The 22,490-nt window shown below is 35.2% G+C and overlaps 1 protein-coding gene across 1 annotated transcript in view; it reads right to left on the bottom strand.

Annotated features, from left to right (window-relative positions):
* CSRNP3 (cysteine and serine rich nuclear protein 3) overlaps positions 1 to 22,490 on the bottom strand; it is a 189,613-nt gene that overhangs the window by 65,349 nt on the left and 101,774 nt on the right. Inside the window, exon 4 of the mRNA XM_090267774.1 lies at positions 5,849 to 6,019. Coding sequence (XP_090123900.1) covers positions 5,849 to 6,019 — 171 coding nt within the window. The remainder of the gene's footprint in view (positions 1 to 5,848; positions 6,020 to 22,490) is intronic.

Raw genomic sequence — 22,490 nt, 5'->3', positions numbered from 1 at the left:
GAAACAGCATGGATGGACCCAGAAATTGTTATGCTAAGTGAAATAAGGCAGTCAGAAAAAAATAAATACCATATAATCTCACTTATATGTGGAATCTAATGAATAAAATAAACTAACAAGCAAAATAGAAACAGAAACCTGTATATAGGGAACAGACTGACAGCTGTCAGGGGGGAGTGGAGTGGGGGACTAGAAGAAAGAAGGTAAAAGAATTAGCTAAAGAACATATATATCCATAACCATGAACATAGACAACAGTCTGGTGATGGCCAGAGAGAATGTGGTGCAAGGACTGGGTGAGAGTGGTCAAAGACGAAAAATGGGGACCTGTAACAGTGGTAGCAGGAAAAATAAAGTTAAAAAACAGAATACAGTAAGTATTGGAGAAGTGCTAAAGTTTTCTTAGGCTGTGAGTTTCTACAGAAACTGGATCATGTCTCATTTACTTTTACATTTCCAGCTTCTAGTTCTAGTACCATGAAAGGCACAAACTAAATGCTTAATGTGTCTATTCATTCATCTATTTATACAAATATTAAGTGCTTTCTAGATGCTAAGCATACAAAGACCCAGTTCCTGTCTTTGATCAGTTTATACTCAATCCTTCCAAGTTCATTTTGAGTGCCCTGCTTAAAGGTAGGAGTTAAAGACATGCAGAGAAGGACAAATATGAAGGCAGGGTCCACAGTGATGAGAAGGCAAGGAAATGTGCTGTGCACGAGGTAGGAGATGGAATGACTTGAGGTGTCTGTGTTTTGAAATGGAACAGAAAATCAGCTGTAGGTACATAGTAGGATGGTTGTGTGGCAATAACGAGTAGTTGAGTTTAGAAACACACAGTTTGTCATTTTCTCCAAAACTTAAAATGTTCAAGTATTTTGAATAACAAAGGAATATGGAGTGATAGATTTGGGATAAAAGTGGCTAAGACTCTAAACTTCAAATAAAAAAAGACAGAAATAATGAAGCAAATGGTGAAGGGTAGAAAAACACATAAAGACACACGAGGTGGGTGCTATGTTGGGGAAAACAAGAGGAGGAGGTAAAAAAACAGGTGCGTGGTGGGGCGGGAAGAGAGTGGAAGGAAAAGGGGGATGGCCTGAGTCTGCAATACTAAAATTTGATATTTTGGAGACTTGGAGAGCTTTTCTAGTTTATGAAAATATTCTGGATGGGGCTGTGGACATAAGCCACTAAGTGAAGTGGAGACAAAGGACATGAATGGACTAGATAGAGGTGATCAAGGAAATATGAGACTGGTGGTCCAACATGGCCGCTGACATTAGAGTTTGCTGGGGAACACTAGGATGGAAAGGAGATAGAGTTATTACCAAAGTTTTTGAGTGTTGGTGAAATACCAGGAGATTCTGAGGAAATGGCAAAGAACATGAGTAGAATGAGAGACTTGGTAACTTTTTCATGGAGAAAGAAATACTTGATATAAACCTTGTAGCAGGTATAGAGGTTTCTAGTTAGAGAGACTTCGGGGGCCTAGGAGAAGACATTTAAGCCTGAAGGATGCTTCAAGTAAGGTCAGAGGAGGCAGCAATTGTTAACTTTCTGATTCATCATTACTGAATCTCTCAGATGAAATGATATGAAACAATTCTATTGTGCTACTCAGTGGGCTTTACAGTATTTCATAGAAGGACCACTAGCTTGTATCTCTCTTTTGTCTCTCATAACCATTGGAACTCCCTAACTCCCTTATTTCCAGCAAACTAAACTTAATCTAATGATTCAACTGGTCCATGTCTGGTGTTCAGATACTTGAGCTAGTATAATAGATCTCAAACTGGTTCCTTCTGATCTGACAAAGCTTGGTTCTTTTCCAACATAAGGAGTGCAGAGTCTGGGAATTTCTTAAGCTAATGGTAGCTTTTCAGAGGTGTCTTGATCTTGATTATTTTTTTCCTCCTTGGACATGGCTCTAATTTAAGATGCTATTTGAGCCTTGTTCTTAGAATCATATTTTCATAGAAGGCAGCTTTAGAGGGTCATGTGGTCCTACCTTCTGCTTAAAGACTTCCCCTAAAAAAACTGTGTTCAGTTTCTCTCTGAACATTCCTCCATATATTGAAAAATCACGATTCAGGGATAGGGCACAACATTTGTCTTTGCTATAGTAAGTTCTCAAATTAATACCACAACACTTGGTAGACATGGTCTGTCACTGTTATCTCCAAGTTGTATTCGCTACTTATAGTTTATCATTTTGACCTGTCTGAAAGCATCTAGCACTGAGCCTGTAACAGATATACTAATTTGTTGAAACTGAATCTAAATCTTCAAGGCATCTTAACTGCTTGTTAGAGAAGAGATAAAGTTCAGTCACACTTCCAGTATGGTGAAGTTTCACATCAAAATCTGTTTTCTGTTGATTGTTTATTTCAAAATCCATTATGCAATGTGCAGTCAGAGGAAGACTCTGACTTGGGTGCACATGGTAGCATATTTATGTCCTCTGTACTTAGAGAGAAAAAAGGGGAAAATAGGAAGGGAAGGAGGGAGGGAGGGAATTATGTAAACATAGATTTTAATCTCAGCTCTTGGGTAAATCATAAACACATCTGAATGTTAATTTCTACTTTTATGAAATGGGTACTATAATGGCTCCTAATACACAACAATTTTTTTATGTCAAATGAACTAAAGAATGTGAAAAGGTTAATAAATTAGAAAATCTTATCCCTTCAAAAAAATTGCTTTTATGTGCAATTTAGAGTATCCTTTTACCTCTTGATACCTTAACTTCCTAAATACTATACATTTATCTGTAGAAATACTCTGTTTCAGGAAAAATAATATATTCTTTTTATTCATGTGAAGTGCCAAGAATCTCAAGAGAACAAAAAAATCAGGCCTCTCTCCCTTTTCTGTAGCTCTCCTTTGGACAGTGCTCAAGTGCAGGCTGATGGCTCTAGAGCCACAGGGATTTGATGCAGCAAAGCATACTGCAGCAATACAAAATCCAGCTGCTTCTGTCTCAAGGGAAGTATAAAATATGGCCTTGGTTTGTCTCTCTCAGGTATAGCTAAAATTTTGTGTTCTGCTTTTCTTAATACCACTTCATAAGCATTTTACATGTTGCCAGAAAGTTTTCATAAGTATCATGAAAATAAATTGTATATGTTACCATAACTTAATGTATCATTTTCCACTCTTAAACATGTCACCTTCTTTTTTCCCCACACCCTACCCATGTTATTTGGTGCTACTATCAAGCACCAAGATTTTCATTTTATGCAGCTTTCCCATTTATTTGTGATGCTTCCCCCTTCTGATAAATTATCTGAAGTACAGACTTACAGATGGATATTATGGCTCTTATATTTCCAAAGTGCTTCCTAAATTTCACTAGTACCAATAGCAATGTATGTGCCTATGATTTGTGCTGTGATCTTCACCAGCACTTAAGTAGTAGTGCTTTTCATTGGATAGAGGAGCACTCATTTCCTACTGATGAAATCTTGTGAGTATTGTTTTAATCTGCATTATTACCATTGTTGTTAAATGCTTTAAAACATTTGCTAATCATATTTTCTATTATGTAGATTATTTGTAGGGTGTGTGTCTAGAATTTATCTAAATAAAGTACATATTTTTAAACTCCATCTAGAATATAACCCTATACAATATTAACTGCACATATTTTTTCCAATATAGATTGCTTTACTTTTACTTGGGGCATTTTTGTAGCATATAAGTTTAATATTTTTATATTATTAAATATGTTAAGTATATTGCAATGTGAGTTTTTCCCTCTTGCTTCAAAGCTTATATAATTATTTTACACAATGCCTGACAAATATGCACCTTCCCTTATGATTTTTAAAAAAAATATGTATCCATTTAATCCATCTGGAAATGTATTTAGGAAAATGTTTGGCATATCTGTTACTTCATTTTCAAACTCTAATACTACAACAATTTATTAAATCCTCCTTCCCTTTCCCATTGTTCAATAGTGCTCTATTCTTTTATACATTAAATTTTTGTATATAATATGTTGTGATTTTCTATTCTTTCCTAGATCTAGCCAGTACCAAAAAATTCAATTATATAATTTTCTACTATAATTTCATGTCTGAAATGGCTTTTCAACATTTATGGCTTCTTTTAAAAAATATTCCTCTACTCTCCTTAGCTTATTTTTCCAAATAGATTTTTATCATTCTATCACCTTCTAAGAAAATCCAGTTGAGAATTTTATTGAGATCATACTCTTTTATTTATAAATTAATGTAAAAAGCTTTAAGAGCTTTATGTATCATAATAACCAGAAGGTTATCCTCTCTTCACTAATTCAAGCATTCTTTTATAACTCACAACGAGTAATATTTTAAAGATATGTCCAGTATTAATGTATCTCTAGGCTCATATCCTCTGTGATCTTGGGCAAGGTGTTTAGCCTCTCTGAGCCTCAGTTATATCCTCTGTAAATTGAAGAGAGTGCATATATATATATATAGCTATTGTAACATAACATGTATCCAATAAATGCTAGCTATAAAAATTATTATAAATCATCATTTTTATTATAATGTGTTCCATACTGGACATTTTACAAAGTTCTTTCATGTGTATTATCTCACCTGCTCTGTTGATCTTCACAAAACTCTGTGAGATGATAATGCCATTGTTATTATCAATGTTAATATTGAGACAAAATTGATAAAAAACATCCTTTGAATCAAAAACATAAGATCATATCATATCATCACGACATATATAAATGTATTTATAGATCACCTACATCACACAGTAACCTTGTCCCTAAGTATTTGATGATTGTTCTTGCTATAATAGTTGTAATTGCCCTTTCACTATAATTTCTATTAGTTTTGCTTGCTTAAAGGAACGCTGTTGATTTTAGTATGTTTGTTTCATATTCAACAGTTTTATGGGATTCCTTATCATCTCTTAAAATATGGTTAATTCTTTTGGTTTTCTGCATTGTCATATTTCCAAAATAAATTTTATATTAGAGAATCATGTATTAATATAATCAGCTACTTAACTGAAAAATTTAAAAAAACTGACTAGTTATCTATCATGATACCATGATATGTTACAACTTTTCTGTTGGGAACATAAATTCAGGAAGATTGTTTAGCTATTACTAGTTAAGTTTTCTTTAGCTTGTAGACTGTATTATTTTATGAATTTTTCTCATCATTTTTTCAAACCTTATAATACTTTGATAGGAAGGGATGATGTTACAGTGTGGTAAAAAAAGAAATCAAAGAAAGACCATACATTTTTTTCTTTCTTCTTTGTGGGCTTTAAATATTATTCTTGGGGGAGAGAGAATAAAAGGATCAGTGGGAAAGAGTTCTAAGCCGCATCGACTTCCACACTTGGGAGGGTTTTGCCACTTTAAAAAAAATCCCTTAATGCATGGCTGGCTAAGCTCTTTCCCTTAACCTAGACCTTCAACTCTTAAGTACATCTTTTTTTTCCTCCAAGAACATCCAGAATATTGTTTCAGCTATAGGAAGATAAATTGTGTTGTGCCTGTACTTGTCTTTCCCCAGCTATTCCCAGCGTGGGTGCTTCCTTTAAAAAGTAATAATAATAATAAAATGTCACTTTTTCATTGAATCAATTGGTTAACACAACCAAATAATCCACTGCAGAAAGCAACCTCAATAAAGGAATTCACTGTTGCCTGCAACATATTTCATTTTTACTTAATCATGATTTATTTTTAGACCAACTATTTAAAAACAAAGCAAAATAAAAAGTGAGTAATAAAGTTTTTTTTTTTTTTTAAATGGCCAAGATGATACAATTACTTTCACTGTAGAACCAGAAAATCAGCCTCCGGTGCCGTTTCTGTACTCACGGGGAAAATGATTAGAGGTGGACGGATTGACACTGTCCCCGCTGTCAGCACTTTCGCTGCTGGAAACTTCATCATCTGATTCCCGCACGGAGGAGCAGGGCGAGGAGCCGTCAACTTCTTCAAACTTCCTCTTTAAAATTCCACTCATAGCTGCAGCGCTGTCACATGTACCTGTAACAGGAACAGGAGCAACGAAGCATTGAAATATTTGACCGCTGGATGCGTAGCCAAGGTCTCCATAGTCATTTTTTCGGTGTGTGTGGCTTTTTATACATGAGATGAGCTTTACCTTGAAAGGATCACTAAGCAGTTTTTCTCAAAAAATGCTCAAATCAACAAAAATTACTTTAAATTAAATACAAGCATTGACCATTTGTTTACGCAAATGTATCATGCTTTGACATAGTTCATTTTATTGTAATACCTTTATTCCTTTTTGTTGGCAAACTAAAAATATCCACCCAAGACCATAAAATTCCATAATGAAAATAAATGTCAATGACCCCCCAAAGTCCTACATGATTACTGCTTATAAAAATTTTATCTGAAAAAAAAAAAAAAAACCAGATAAGTATGCAATAAAAAACCATACTCAAGTTTTAAAATGTAAGAAACCTAATTAACCGAGCACAGTAAAACATATGAAATCAGTTCTAAATTTTAGGTGTGTTTCCATTTCAGTACTGCAGTCAGGTGAACTGTCCCCAGGACACCTGGTTGCTGAAGTTGTTTACCTGGCTGACAACACTAACTAAGTGGGAAGGCCCAGTGGCAGGGAGAGGGCATGGTTTCTCCTAAATCCTTTCTGTAGGATGAATGGGCTTTCCCTTCTCCTTGGGCTTTTTCCACCCTCCCATTTACCTTGACATAAATACAGTCAGCTAGACATAAACTTTCCTTGCAGCATAAGGATATTATCAGGGAAAATTATACATGAATTAGCTTAGACATTTGTCTTGCTTTTACCTTGTAAATTAGATTAATTTAGCTGAAAGTGTTACTAAGTCAATTCCATGCATTCTAGCTTCCATCTCATTTGTCTGTTCATTTGAACTCTCATTTGAGTTCTTGAACCCATTTTCTCCTTTTCCTGCTGAAGCATAGCCATCAGTCCTTTGATCAGGACGAAGCAAGACCCTTAAAACTATTCTGATGTTCACTTAGTTACCTTATCTAGGTACTTCCCTCTCAATTTCAGAAATCACCTCTTCTCTGCACAGATGACAGAGCAAGCAGCCTGCCCAGATCCCCTTAGCTGGGCCAGCTCTCCAAGACCTAAAGTAGTAGGTTTTTTTCAAAATGGGCTACTTGGATTAGAGTCAGCACCACCTGGGAGGGTAACTGTTAGAAATGCAAATGCTCGGGCCTCACTCCAGATTCCTGAATCAGAAACTCCAGGTGGGTACGGCCCAGCATTCTGTGCTTCATGAAGCCTTCCCAGTGATCTAGAAGAACACTCAAATTGAAAGACCACTTGTCTAATTTTTAGTATGCTCTCCAGCAGCTTCTCTCTGGACTTTTACTTTCTTGGGTATGTCCACACACGCAAGCATCCTTAGAGAGTCACACAGCCCAGCACCCAATTCCTAGTCAAAATCTCTTCTTTGGTGGTCCTTGGTGTGATTTCTAGTAAAGTTTGGTACACTGTGAGATATCTCTTAAATCTTTAATTTCAATTTACTCCACTCATCTAAGCATGTGGTGAGGAACTGGTATATGAGGTCTGTCCAGAAAAAAATATAACCATTATTAATATAAGGAGGACAATTTGCGCAGCATTGATATAACCAGGCAACCAAGGATCGTGAACTGGAATGTGCGTGCATGAACAATGACGACTTCACTGTACTGGTAAGTGGGGACGGTAGACATTGTTGAGTGAACATGTGTACTGTGTGTGGTCATTGCATTCAAAATGGCTGAGCGAAGAGCAATAAATCTGCATCAAATTTTGCATCAAGCTTGAGCATTTCTTCACGGAAGCTATTCAGATGATTCAGAAGGCCACAGCTTTGGACAAATGGTGATTGGCATCACTACAACATGCCCCCTTATGCATCACGTCTTGTGCAGAGTTTTCTGGCGAATACATCAAATCATCCAGGTAACTCAGCCCTTCTACAGACCAGATTTGGTGCCCAGAAACTTCTGGCTTTTCCCCAAACTAAAGCCACCTTTGAAAGGGAAGAGGTTTCTGGCCATCGATGAGATTCAGGAAAATACAATGGGGCAGCTGATGGCGATGGGGAGAACTGTGTGAGGTCCCAAGGTGCCAACTTTGAAGAGGACTGAGGTGTCATTGTTCTATGTACGGTGTTTCTTATATCTTTTCTATCTTTCATAGTACATAGCTGGATACTTCCTGGACAGATCTCATATTGTTGCTTGACTCCTTGGGTGGAGTAGGGGATACAAAAGTTGAACACGTTACCTGCCCTCAAGCAGCAAACATGCTGGGCTCCACTGAATTGAGAACCCTCCCAGATTCATGTTGTACTGTCTGTTTTAGTAATTCATGTCTTTTTGCCCTTATATTAACAATGAAGAAAACAGACAGCAATAAAAATGTCGCATTGTCTACTCTTTTGAGAATAAAATCTTTATTCTCATATTTTACCACTATTCAGATTAGCATATTATTTCCTTCATCTAAAAGGGTGTGAAATGCATAAATGCTCATGCATATCTGAGCACGACAAAGAGAAAGATATTTTAAGTAAGTTCTTGAAATAAAAGTAGGACAGAATATAAATTTTAAAATGGTTCACTTCAAACAAGATGCAAAGTAATTCATGAGGGAGAAACTCCAAGACAGAAAGTAATACAAGATGGAAACCTATTTTTCAAAAAGTACATTTTTAAATAAAATATTGCAATGGGGACAGTTAAAAAACATGTCCTTAAGCTCCACTCCTCCCTTTTACCTCCCCCAGCTTCCATAGTAAAGGCAGATTTCTCAAGAATCAAGAACACTCTATTGAGCCACAGGGAATCATGTTCCAATATGGTGAAAGGTGGTACTTGGTCCTCTTCTCTTCCTTTCTCACTTCCTCAAGAGTGAGAGAAGAAACCTTTAGAGAATTAAAAGTCTTTTTCTTCCCTTTGTTATTGTGTTTGGAACTGGCAAGACTCAAAACAATGAAGTTGAAGGTTGGATATAATTTGTCTACATTTTCGGGACTGAAAGAGCCTGAGCCAGACCTAGGTCAAAGGAAAGAAGGAACTGACCGCTTAGAGAATTAGTATCTATGCTTGAAATTAAAATGTTAAATAATTACAAGAGGGCATAACTTTAACATATACCCATGAAACTGGTTAAGTGCTAAATTGTTTGTGCAGCAACGAAGCATAACACCTGTCTAGTTTCACAGCCTTAAAAAAAAATTCGAGTGCAAAAGATGTCATAACAAATTATGAGGGTCAAATGACCCACTGCTTACCAGTATTACCCTTGATCTAGACCTAACAGTGGAGTGGTAAAAAAGAACATGTGGTTTTCTCCTATAGTATACTATCTCCCTAGGGAAGAAAAGAATACAAGAATTCAGGCAGAAGATAAAGCTGGATTGGTATTCATTTACTCTAATATGAGCAGCTGAGAATCTAAAGCTCGATAACAGCCATTCTCACACAGCTACTGTTTTCCAATTCATGAAATGCATGCTAGTCAAGGGCATCACCATTTCTCCCTTGGCCTAGGACAGAAGCCTCCTAATTATTCTCTCCCAACCACTACTGTAGCTTTCAATGTTTTCCAGGTTGCCGGCAGAATGATAAATTTAAAATGCAAGTCTGATCATGTCAGTCTGTAATTTAAAACTCTTAAGTGGCTTTGAATTGCCTTAGGATAAAGTTCAAAATCCTCAAAATGGCTTATGAAGTCCTTAACAGTCTCTTTTGGCTAACCTCCTCATCTTCATTTTGAGCCACTAACCTTGCTGTCATTGTTTTAGCTCTAATAATCTTGCAGTTGCTCCACCGTCATTTCTCTCTGGCTCCTAAGCCTTTTGATAACTGTTCCTGTTGGTCCGTTTAAAAAAGTTCTTTTCCCATAGCATTTACCACCTTCTAAACCCATATTATTTATTTATGTATTTCCACATAAAAAATAAGTTTATTACTTATTGTTTTCATCCCCAGCCAAAATAATTAAGGGCTAAGATCTTTGTTTTCTTTACTAGTGTTCCACGGAGTCTAGACCAATGCCTTATACATAATAGGTGCTTAATAAATATTTGTAAATGAAACCCTTTCATTTCCATACTTGAATTACTTTATCAATGTCTGTTTTCTCTGCTGGACTGAAAGCTTCATGAAGCAGAAATCATGTTCACCTCATTCACCACTCTCTCTCTCCTGACTAACAAAATATTTGGTATATTTAACTGAATAAGAATCAAAATGAGAAGTGAAATTGACCTCAAAATGTCATACTTTTTTTTTTTTTTTTTTTTTTTTTGCTTGCAAGCAACCGAAAAGCCAATTCTAACTAACTTAAGCACAAAGACATCTGTTGGAAAAATACTGAACTAGTTCATGGAATCTAAAAGAGCTAAAACCCCAATTGAGGAAATGTATGCATAAGGATAGCTTCTAGGATTATGGCTGTAGAAATTCCTTGATCTTTTCTCTAGAGTGCTACTGTTACCAAGTTTAAGCCCAGCTACGGCTCTCTACATCTCACATTTCAAGCTTAATGTTCCAAGGGGTGAGCAACGTGTTAGCCCATCTTGAGTCAGGTGCCAGCCCTTTGATCATTCAGCTACAGGGCCAGTAGGCAGGGAGCCACCCAATTAGGTAATACTCCAGAGACTTTCTAACTCAGAGGCTCCAATAAATTCAATTACATTTCAAAGCCAATATTCTCTCCTTGGCTAACACTGATTTATCTTATCTTTTCATTTACTAATATGACCCATGATTTCACCGCTTGGGCAGTTGCACCCACATGCCCTTTCCATTGTCAAATTTAACTAATAACTACTTTATTTAAAACTCTAGTAAACATCTTGTGATCTTGCATATCTCTTGTTCTCAATTAACATATATTATTTACATAATTTTTGTGTTTGATATAACCATTGCTCAATACATTTAATGGAAAAGTAGTAAAAAAGGTATAAATGTTTCCATCTTGCTCCTCAAAACAAACAAACAAAAAAAATGCACGAGTTTTTCTATGGTTATAACTATAATTATTTTATTTAATATATTCTGGGGGCAAAAGAACAGGAGTCAGAAGGATGTAGAAGGAAGATAAGTGGGAGAGTGAGACAAAGAATGCCAAATCAAGATGTTAGGTAAGAATGTACATTTTAATGCCTTTGAAAGAATGGCCGAAGCCAAACTTTGGGTATCTGCTGAAATCTCGTTTATATCATCTTTGGACAGCCCAAATATTTCACAGCTTCCATAGGTAACATATTGAGTTCTTACTAACCCATTTATATTCATCTAATGTTTAATCCTTTCTTCTTCTTACATCTGTCCCTATTTTCTAATGCTTTGCTATACATGTAAAGGAACTGGCTACAGAAGAAATGCCTTCAGGATTTCATTACTCCCTCAAGTCTGAGGAGCAAGTTATCTGATACACAGAACCACTTTAGGGCTGCCAGATTTAGCAAACAAAAATATAGTACACCCAGTTAAATTTGAATTTTAGATAAAATAAATTTCATTTGGGATATATTTTTACTTATTATTTGTTGTTTATCTGAAATTCAAATTTAACTGGGCATGCTGCATTTCCTCTGCCAAACCTTGGCTCTTGGTGAGAAGATAGAATGTCTATGAAATCAACAAACACATCTATATGAGAAAGGCTGCCTACCAACTGGTACTATCATACATGAATATTTCTGTCCTCAACCAAGAGGTAACACCCAGTAAAAATTATTAGCATGAATCATGAATTTATCAAACAACTGAAAAAGAAAGGTGACAGGTGGGTAATGGTTAATAGGCTGATACCAGAAATATATATTTAAAAGGAGTTAATTTTGGTATGGCAAAAATTTCCCTAAATAGTAACAGGGATGTCTTTTTTTAGTGAGATGCTGTCTCTTCCCTGGCCTGATGAAAAAACGGCTGTGAGCTGTCAGTTCCCAGGTCATTTGACCTTACAGGTTCCTTATTCCATGGAGGCTGCTTAACCAGGAGTGTTACGTGTGCTCTCTCTCAGGAGCAAAGGAGGCTTATAGAGCCCTCCATTCACTTTTACCTGAGAGCCTGGGTTCATCTTTGCATTGCTTAATTGTTAGTTTTGTAGTTAATCAAAGTCAGAGTGACCTTCAACTGCAACGGTCATTAACAAAGACCCTTCCACCTGGTGAGGTGGCTACATCAATGCCGCATGTTAAACAACCTGCATGACATGGGCATATTTCTTCATGACTTCATTACGTTGTCAAAAAACAATGTAATTTATTTTGTGTTCTCATCAAATTCTTCCAGCAAGCACAAAAAGCTAAGAAACTATGATAAAGTTCTATTCCAATGATTTTGATTAGGTGAGGTCATGTGCTTCAATCAGCCATGGACAAGGCCTTCACCAAATTCAAATGATGAGATGAAAGGCACTGCAAACAGGCTGATGAAAATACTCGCGTGTGGCTCATCTGTGGTAGCAGGTGGGAAAAGCTTAGCTGGCAAAAGCAAGATTATTCACAATGTCACACTTCATCAACCAGATTGTATTCTGGGCCAGATAGAGGATGAAGAGGACGGTTGCTCAAATAATTGATGCTGTATAGGTTTTATTCCAATGTTTAAGAAAGGAAAACTCAGCTAAAAAATAAAAACAAATGTTTTATTTTTATTCTTTGGTGTGATATCTTCAGTTATTCACATGTGTTCCTAACTATCAGGATACAATTGTACCTAAGTTAGTTTATATTAAATATTTTCATCCCTGCTTTTTAAAACCATGATTTTGAGTAATCTGATGTTCTGCCCTAATACTGACACTATTGCCCTTACACTATTATCAAACACTGACTCTATGCTATAGCCTATGCTAATTAAGATAATCATTATTTTAAGAAGTTGGCATCAGATTTTAACGCCTTGAACAATTATGACTCCGCACATTCTCAGAATGCTTAAGCATTTCTCTAAAGAACAAAAAGATACCTTCTCCCACAATACGAGGGCCATTCCTGCCTTAACCCATTTGGCAAGAAATTAACATATCTGCCACCAAGAGGAGAGGGATTTGGCAATGGTTTTACTAAGTAAAATCCCACAAGGTGTTTCCATGGGGCACCACGAATGTGAAAAATGCTGCTGGTTGCCTGCCAATGTGAGAGGCAAAGCACAAGTTGGCCAAATACACCTCTTGTCCAGGGGTCTGCGTTAGCCAAGAACCCTGGGAGCACTCCTGCCTAATGAATATTTTTTGTGTGAGAAATAATTGGAGGGTTCCCCCATTATGTATGTCTTCCTTGTGCCAGAGTTGCCCGTGACCTTGAGTTTTTATGTGCTTAGGATTTCAACATTTTGCAGCTTGATGATTCGCAGTCAGAGAATATGATGAAAGAAATGAATGCTTTCTCCAGAGAAAAAGTGCAGAGAAGCACAAACACATGCCATCTATCCAGGGACTCCTAGTTAAGAACCTCTGCTCTGGTGATTTATACCACTGCCCCAGCATGGGTGGATGTCCAGAAACTGGAGAAATGAATCACTGTGAAGCTTGGGCAGCTGTTGCCTCCTGTTCCCTTTAGCACCAGGGTCGTCCACTTGCTAGGGAAGGCTTCTTTCTGCCACCTTCAGTTTCTTCTGCCATGTGTGCCAAAGGGCCTACTGTCTCTCCTGGGGACACCCCCGATCACAATTAGGCTTTCATTCTTCAGTGCTCTCTTGGCTGCCAAAACTGGCCTTGTCCGTAACTTTGTGGCCTGGTGAAGACTTGACTAGAATGGTTCTAGTTTGAGTCTGTTTTCCTCAAAACAATGTCTCTTTCCTAAAACATAATTAGATTGCCTTGTTCTATTTATAGTAATACCAGTTAGCCTTTAGTGAGTACCTACTAGGTCGAAATACTTTGTAGCTATCCTCTGTAATCTTTTCCCAAAACCTATAAGGCAGTTTCAACAAAGGAAACTGAGGTCTTGATCCAAACTTTCTCCAAGAAATAGTTCCTGACTAGCACCACACTGGGTTAAGTAGCCCATCTGCATTCATAGCATGTGCTCAATACATGTAGCTGTACTTCTTACACTGTATCATAATTGCTGATTTACATCACATTTTCCCCATCCTTGACCATAAGGTTCGTCATGGACTGAATATATACTCCAGGGCCTACTTAGTAAATGAATAGTCATCACTTTGGAGTCTAATCCTGGTTCAGCTCCTAACAAGTGGCCTAATTTTAAGTAAGAGGATTTCTTCTCTTTTTCCACTTCTCAGTTTCCACTTCTATCAAAATACCAGGCAGGGCATAACTAGAGAACAGGCTCTAATGCAATGCAGTCCCCACAACCTGGGCGTAAACAATGAAAGTCATAGCCTCTTGGTGCCTCTAATGTCCATACCCTTGTCTCACCATGTACAAATTGCAATGGCTAAAATAATTTATGCTCTGCTTGTATGGGGATGGATGGCCAACTCTGCTTACTAATAGTAAAAGGGCTCTTAATGACTCTCTTTGGCTGGAGGGACCCCCAGGAATTTTCCGTTACCTGTCATTGGGATTAATATCCATTAAAACAGCCAGAACTGTGTTTTTAATGCTTCTTAACCCTAAATGTTGATCACTACTTGGTATTTGGTAACTTGGTATCATAAAGTAGATTTGGACTGGGAGCCCAAATTCCTTCCCAAAGTTAACTTTTAGGAAGCTTTTTTAGTTAGCAATAACAGAGAAAATCAACCACAAACATAATAAGGCTTTTAAAGCTGTTGAAAATGTATCAAGTGCCTGTTGTAAGTTTATTTTTCCTACTCTAACAACAAAAGTACCAATGAAAAATTTATTTTTATATGCTTGCTATTAAGACTAAAAGAACAGTATTTATCCTAATTCCTTAGACAACTGGCAAAACTTAATACATTAAGGGCAAAAAGACCACACAGACACGAAGAAATCAGATTATTACTGCAGCATTGGAAGATAATACTTTTTTCTCTTTAGCACCTAAGTTTCTTTTCAATCTTTTAGAAAGTTTCTGGCTGAATAATAAAGTAGACTAGCAGTGTAGATCAAAGGATATTTAAGAGGTATGATATTTTTTTCCTTCAGAATAACTGGAACTTTTAAAAATATTTGCCTCAAATTATTCTAAAGCGGACATCAAAATAAAATATGGCCAGTCTTTAGGACCATTCCCACCCAAGCACTGGGCTCCTGCCAAAAATACCATGCAGAAAATAAAACAGATTTTAGAATCAGAATAAGTAGAGAAAAATACTTTGGACTTTCTTTAAAATAAATCACCTAAGGCAGAGAACAATACATAGTTATTCAACCTTCAGCTGACATTGTGTTAAGCAGCAATTAGTAAAAATAATATAGAGTATAAGATTAAATACCTAGATTTTCAAGTCTCAGTGAAGGTCCTACTAGCACAAATTAAAATGTGTTAACAAGAGAAATAAGTCACACCAAACTCATACAATCTTTTAAAAGTTGGAAACACACTATTTAGAGAAGTTTCTCCATTAAAATTAAATTTCACAAAAACAGTCATGATATTCCTCCCCACCAATTTATACAACACTTGTTACCAATGTAAATTAATCAAAAACACTTCTAAGTGTGTTACTATTAAAATGATTTTAGGTAAAAAAAAAAAGTAGATATATATTCTAAATTTCTTTTGAAAAAAACTTGTGACCAAATTAATTAATGCAGTATTTCTAAACATCATTGTGATACAAAGAAAGTTTAAAATAGCACTAAGTCTGTGGCATATAGAATGTTTCATGATTCAGACAAATTAGCACTTTTAAGTCATTAGGTAGAATTATACTCATGATGCTCCATAACAGCATTGGCTCAGCAAACATTTCTTGGGCCAGACTACCTCTGTAATAGGAAGACCATAGTCTATGAATGAAACAAGAATTGTATATAGAGCAGAGATGAATGACTAGTGCCTTGATTATACAAAGTCAACATAGAAACAGAAAAATAGTAGAGCAAAGGCACAAAAATTTAAAAATTTAAAGCAAAAAAATATATAAAATAAGAGAACTCAGGAAAGTACCTTTACCACATAAGTGAGGATTTTGTGGATATTGTTCACCCAGTTGGAAAAGTGAAAAGTATCTATGAAGTTACATATAGCTTGAACCTTGATGACTAGAAGGTGACTGACTGCCTTTTCAATTTCTCGGCTGCTCAGTACTACCTAGGTGTGACCTCCAATAAACTCCTCATGGGTTTCTATTTTTGGAAAATGTCTTTTTCACCCATTGACATCTAAGATGTTTCATCAAGATTCTTCAACTTTAGGCTTTACCTGAACTTGCCTTATCAACACCAGGGAATCAAATCCTATGGTTTGAAAACTAGGAATACAGTAGTCCCTCTCTATATCGCAGTTCACTTATCGCGGCCTCACTGTATTGTGGGATTTTGTAAGATATTATATTTAATTATTTATTGTGAATTTTTCGCTAAATCGCGGGATTTTGCAGTACTGTATACGTATGTTGTTAAAGTTACATAGGTTTAAAAGTGTAGAATATGTTTAAGAACATAAGTAGTGTTTATAAAAGTGTGGAAAAGGTTAATAAGGGAGTGGGAAAGGTTAATAAGGGACTGGAAACAGTTTATAAGTGTGTGGGAAGGGTTTATAAAGCCTTAAAATATATATAAATACTAAAATAAATGTAAAGTTCCTACTTTGTGGATTTTCACCTATTGCGAGGGGGTCTAGAATGTAATACCCGCAATAAGTGAAGGAATACTGTACTGTATTACATTCTAGACCTCCCCCCACCCCCGCGAAGTAGGAACCTTACATTTATTCTACACTCTTAAACCTACGTAACTTTAACAACATGTGTATACAGTACAACAAAATCCCATAATACAGCAAAAAATCCATGATAAATAATTAAATATAATATTTTTAAAAATTCCACGATACAGTGAGGCCGTGATAAGTGAAACACAATATAGAGAGGGAATACTGTATTAGCTATTGTTTATAATGCTCTTATTATGTGTCAGGCATGCATTAGGCCATTTCATTTTCAAAAAATCCTTTAATATAGACACAATGATTTCCACTTTGCAGATGAAAAGATGAAGCTTACAGATTTCCAGTACCATGTCCAAGGACACATGAATTGTTCAGAGGCAGATAATATCTTGGAAGTGATACCAGGTTTGGAACTTGAACTTGAACCTAAGCTCCTAACCACTATCCTATTCAGCTTCTTCACACTCCATTATACAGCTTGAACTCACATATCCATTACATAATAAAAGCACTTATGTATCAAGAAAACAATACACAATATTTACCTAGTTTTTTAGTTGTTCATGAATTGGCCTAAATTTACAAGGTTTTATTGTACTTAATGATATAACCCAGCTTTGTTAAAGTAGTTCTCAAGACTTTTAAAATGCTATTGGACAAAATCCAGAATATGAAGCTCTTCTCCAATATTTTGGACTAGTCCTCATTCTTACAGAGTATCTTTTCACACTAAGTTCATGGAATTAATATTCCTTCAGATGTTCAAAAATTTTCAAAGTGGATGAGAACACCTATTACTGGGTATGGTATTAGTTACCTTGTGTATCTTCACATATAATTAAATGAGTACATTTTCAAAGAAATAGGGACTGATAGCTCAGTTGTTTTACTTTTTTTGTATGTGATCTGGGGTAAATTTAAAGTGTGCGCATGCATGCATGCATGCACACACAAACGCACACACATAGATGACTAAATGCATTCTAAATGAACATGTAGATTCATATGCTCATGTGAAGTTGAACAAGTAATAATTCTTGCATGGTGGTGAGAGGTGGTGAATCTCAAAGCTCCAGGATTTGACAATGAAACAGACCACAACTCCTGAAATTGGAAAGAATAGGTATATGACACCAATGATTAGTCAATTGCCGCAAAAAAAGAAAAGACTGTGTTTTCTTTAGTATACCTGTTAGCAATTCCTCATTTTCTTATTAGACAAGTAATTTCAAATTCCTGTTGATGGTTTAATATGACAGATTCTCATTGTAGTAACAAGAACGACTTCTAATATGTGTGGAGTTTGAACATGATTTTCAAAATCCTGAACATAAGAAAAACTAAGATAAATTTTGTTTATCTTCTATTTACCTATGCTCAAGATACTAGTTTTGTGTATGTGTCAGAAGTTCAGTACATATAAGAAGTATTGAGGAATGTTTATTTCTCTCCCTTTGCCCACCAAAGTCTAAGTGATTTAGAATTTAATGTAAAACAAAGTACATAAACTTGGTTTTTGAGTTGCTCTCAGGTAAGGAGCAATTAATTATTCACTGTGTTAAAAATAAATATTAACATGAGAAAACAGTAAAATTAAAAGTATGTAAGTATATGAAAAACATATAAAATTTTAAAGAAAAGCATGCAATAGCATTTCTACTTGGTATTAGAGAACGGTTTTATCCTTTGCAATAAGTCACTGTAATGGTGGGAATAATGATTCTTATGCCATGAAGAAAAGCCTACACTGATTTCCATTCTGTTCAACAAAGTAGAATGATATGTAGTATATTTTTCTTCCATTAAAGCAATTAACATTAAAAAACATGGACATTAAAGTTATAAAATTTTACTTTTTTTGAAAATTGGTTTATTAGCACAGATTATTTTCCAACTATTCTAGACAAAGTATTATTATAGCATTGGTATGTGTCTAATAATGTGGAATAAAAATAAGAATTTAAAAAATTTTTACAATTTAATTATACTTACACTCTTCAATGTAATTGATATGATTTTATATAAATTCTAGAATAAATGATTTAAAAAAGCAGTGTTTTGATTGTTTCTTAAGAAATGCCAGGTTAAAATAAACAAATATGATTGTTTTGAATGTTCAATTATTTTGAGCATTTTTTCTACATAAGTAATTTTGTTATTCTATTTCATAAACACCTGAAGTTCAGAAGGACACATATAATAATAATACAACTTGAAACCTACACTTGCAACTTCAAAACAACAATTATTTGTAGAGTTTAGACTCCCTTCCATACTCCTAAATATTCACCCTACTCCCTTCTATACTAGTATATGTTTGCCCTAAAATCTTTTACAAGCTTACAGTATGGTCGGTCTCTAGTTTCAAGTGATGACAAAGACAGAATGCAGGAAATTAATTTTTGAAAAGTCCTTAGGGATTCCTTTGAAGCCTGACGTAACACCATTTTTTCAAGTACAGTAACTGCGTATCCTTCAATGGTTTGTTTTTACATTACTCTATTTACTCTACTTTTCAAATTTGATTTGAAGTGCATTTGTGCAAATACATTTTCATATATATTTAAATATATCCTGACCATGTCCATGCTGCTGAGATTTGTATGGTAGTACAGCTCAAGCAAATGCAAAAAAAAACCAAAAAACAAAAAACACTTCCAAGTTTTGAGTGAATTTGCATAGAGACATAAATTATCCAGGATATTCAAAGCCATACATTTGTTGCAGGTCATATAAAACTGTCTCCTGGCTCACAGAAGCACAATTCTCTATTTCACACTTGTCTAATATCATGTTTTCTCTAAGAATCTTCACAGGCTCTCCTTTTTTGTCCACACTGTTTTTATTTCTATATTCAGAGTGTGCTAACTGGTAGCAGTTGCATTTACAAAATTAATAGTATTGGACTGCCTAAATTAATTTTAAACCGGGTTCTTTCTTCCTTCCTGTGCTCTGCCTAGAACACACACAAAGGTTATTATATACAAACTATGGGCATGCCCTAAGTTAAAAGTAAAATAAAAAATTTTGTTTTTCTAAATTTTTGAATTAAATATGATTGACCATTAGAAAGATTTTATTTGGCTGTTTGTAATATACATGTGTGTGTGTGTGTGTGTGCATGAATAGATAACATATATAAAAATATGTATATATACATACATTACATAATAAATTATATACACACATATCTAAGACAAACATTTACAAATGTTATTTGTAATAGAGGAAAGCATATTCCATTCAACATAAGAAAGAAACAATTTATTTGAAATATACCTCCTTTAGCTGCAGTCATTACTGAAAGTTTCAAAAGAGAAAGAGTTAAGAAAAAATTGGTAGTTTTTGCATTTTTAAAAAACACCCAAAACATGAATACTTGTTCCTAAATTATTTTCAGGATCCTGAATAAATGTCATAATGTCCCCATAGAGTGATAAAGGGTGAGAATCTGGATCTGAGTGATTACAACTAAGTGATCTCATAAATATTTGAAATCATTGTCCTTCACTGTTTACCTTGTCAACCTCTTGTTTTGGTTCACCCTCTACTCCCCTCCCCATTTTAAAATCAAAGATATTGTTGCCAAACTACCAAATCTTAATCATGATAATAAATTAACACCCTCTTTTCAGTGCAAAGAAAGTAATTAAGTTTATCTAAACATGTGCTAGCTCTGTATGTAAGCTTTATAAAATTCATTTTAAACTATCTTATGGAAATATAAAAGCATAAAGCAGTAATTGTGTGACTAAATATTATTTCATTTTTTCATCTTTCCAAAATATTTTCATAAACATACAACCTGTGATGCAGACAGATGCTGATTTTATGCAAATTAAAATAACATTATTTCCCATCAACATTGTAACTGCTGAATTGATATATTTAAAATTTTTAATGATATGAATAAATATGGTTTGATCATGCTTCAAGTTTACGTAAACATTCTGGAAAAAAAGCAATATGAACAATAAAAGTGAGTACACATTTGTTTGGTACAGGTCAGATTCTACTATGATGTAATCACACATTTTACAAAAGTGATATATTTAGTGCAGAGGAAAAAAAAAAGACTTCTACCTGTGACATTTATGGAGATCACTTTAGAGTTGACTAAAAGGAAATGTCATAGAAAACTGAACATGTTTAATTAAAAATAGCGTAGTCTAAAAAGTTCCAAAGAAAATTAATAACAATTAGGAAAGTTACAGAAACACTTCAAGGATGCAACATCAAAATAAGAAATTATTCATCTGAAAAGGTGTTTAGCAATAAAATATAGAATGAAGACTCTCAAAACTGACACTCTCTCCTAAAATGAAATGAAAATATAACTTATTAAAACTGTCATGATGTCATGTGGCATATGAACAAAAGAACTCTGTTATTTAATTTGATATACCTCACAAGAATCATAGGCTAGGAACCAGTTCTTATCTAAAATACATTTCTTAAAAATGTGAAAATCCTCTAAAAGTTGTAAGTCCCGATATTTATTGAGATGTTTCAACCCAGGTATCTCTCTGCAATCAAAAACTTACCCCCAAGTGTAATTATTTAAAGCTCAAACCCAGTATTTTCTCACATGAAATTATTCCATTTGAACAAAACACCCACGTTTCAAATCCAGAAAACACTAAGAAGATGTAAAGAATAAACTAGTTAAAGGAAGCCTGAAAACAGGGAATACCCTGCTAATTTCCACAATGAGTTAAAATAGCCAGTCCTCATAAAGTGTCTTTTATAGAAATAAAATCAGCAGCATCAGGAAATCTGTGACCGTACCTGCGTGCGCTTTAAACGACTACGGCACACACGCTGTGAAATCTTCACTCTGAGAAATAAAGCACACTTCATTTAACTGCTGCAAAACACTGCTGCAGAGGAGCCCAGTGCATTTTTTTTCAGGCAACTGATCCAGCTTTCCACCAGCCCTGTGACCTTTGAACTCCCTCTGCCCCCCTCCTCTGCTTCTGCAGTCAAAGCCTCGGAGCTGGTCTCATTTGCATAAGGCTCCGGCAGCCCTCCAGCAGCTGAAACGGAATGCTGGGTAAGGATTGTGGAGCTGCAGCTCTGCCAGAATTACCTGAATCACCAGAGAGCTGAATAGGCGATGGGGAGTGGGCACTGACTTCACTGGGCTGGCAGCATCACACCCCCCATGTCTATTAATGGATAAGTGGTTTTTAACTGTTTTAGAACCCTGCTTTCCCTGCTCCCCACCAAAAGAAGCTGTCACATCGCCTATGGTAACTAAGGAAACCCACATAGTCAAATACTTCATCTAAATACATGTGAAAGCTAATTTACATTTTTCATTAACTTCCCTTGTTTTTGAAACATAGCTGATTTTTTCCCATTGGAATACATAATATTGTACACATAATCAAGGGACATAGGGTATTTCTTTTTGTTGTGGTTTAAACAGCATTTTATGGGCATAAATTTATTTAGTCACTATACAAATACATAAAGTCACTGTAATAACTCCATACAATATTAAATATGCCTTAGTATCTTAAAGATGATCATCCTAAATGGTGTCCAAGAAATTAATTATAAAGAACTTAGGTCCCAGGATATCTTAAAAACAATACAGCAATAAAAATGTAAAGCAAAGTAAACTATGTATTTAAATTTAAAGATTCATGTAGCAGTAATGCTTGTCTGTTTTTGGCAAAGATGTTCAGCGTTGTGCTATT

This window comes from Furipterus horrens, unplaced genomic scaffold (genome assembly GCF_987537825.1).
Source record: "Furipterus horrens unplaced genomic scaffold, mFurHor1.1.pri manual_scaffold_1, whole genome shotgun sequence".
NCBI lineage: Eukaryota > Metazoa > Chordata > Mammalia > Chiroptera > Furipteridae > Furipterus > Furipterus horrens.
The sequence above is the reverse complement of the archived record's forward strand: the minus strand, read 5'-3'. Positions and strand labels throughout refer to the sequence as shown.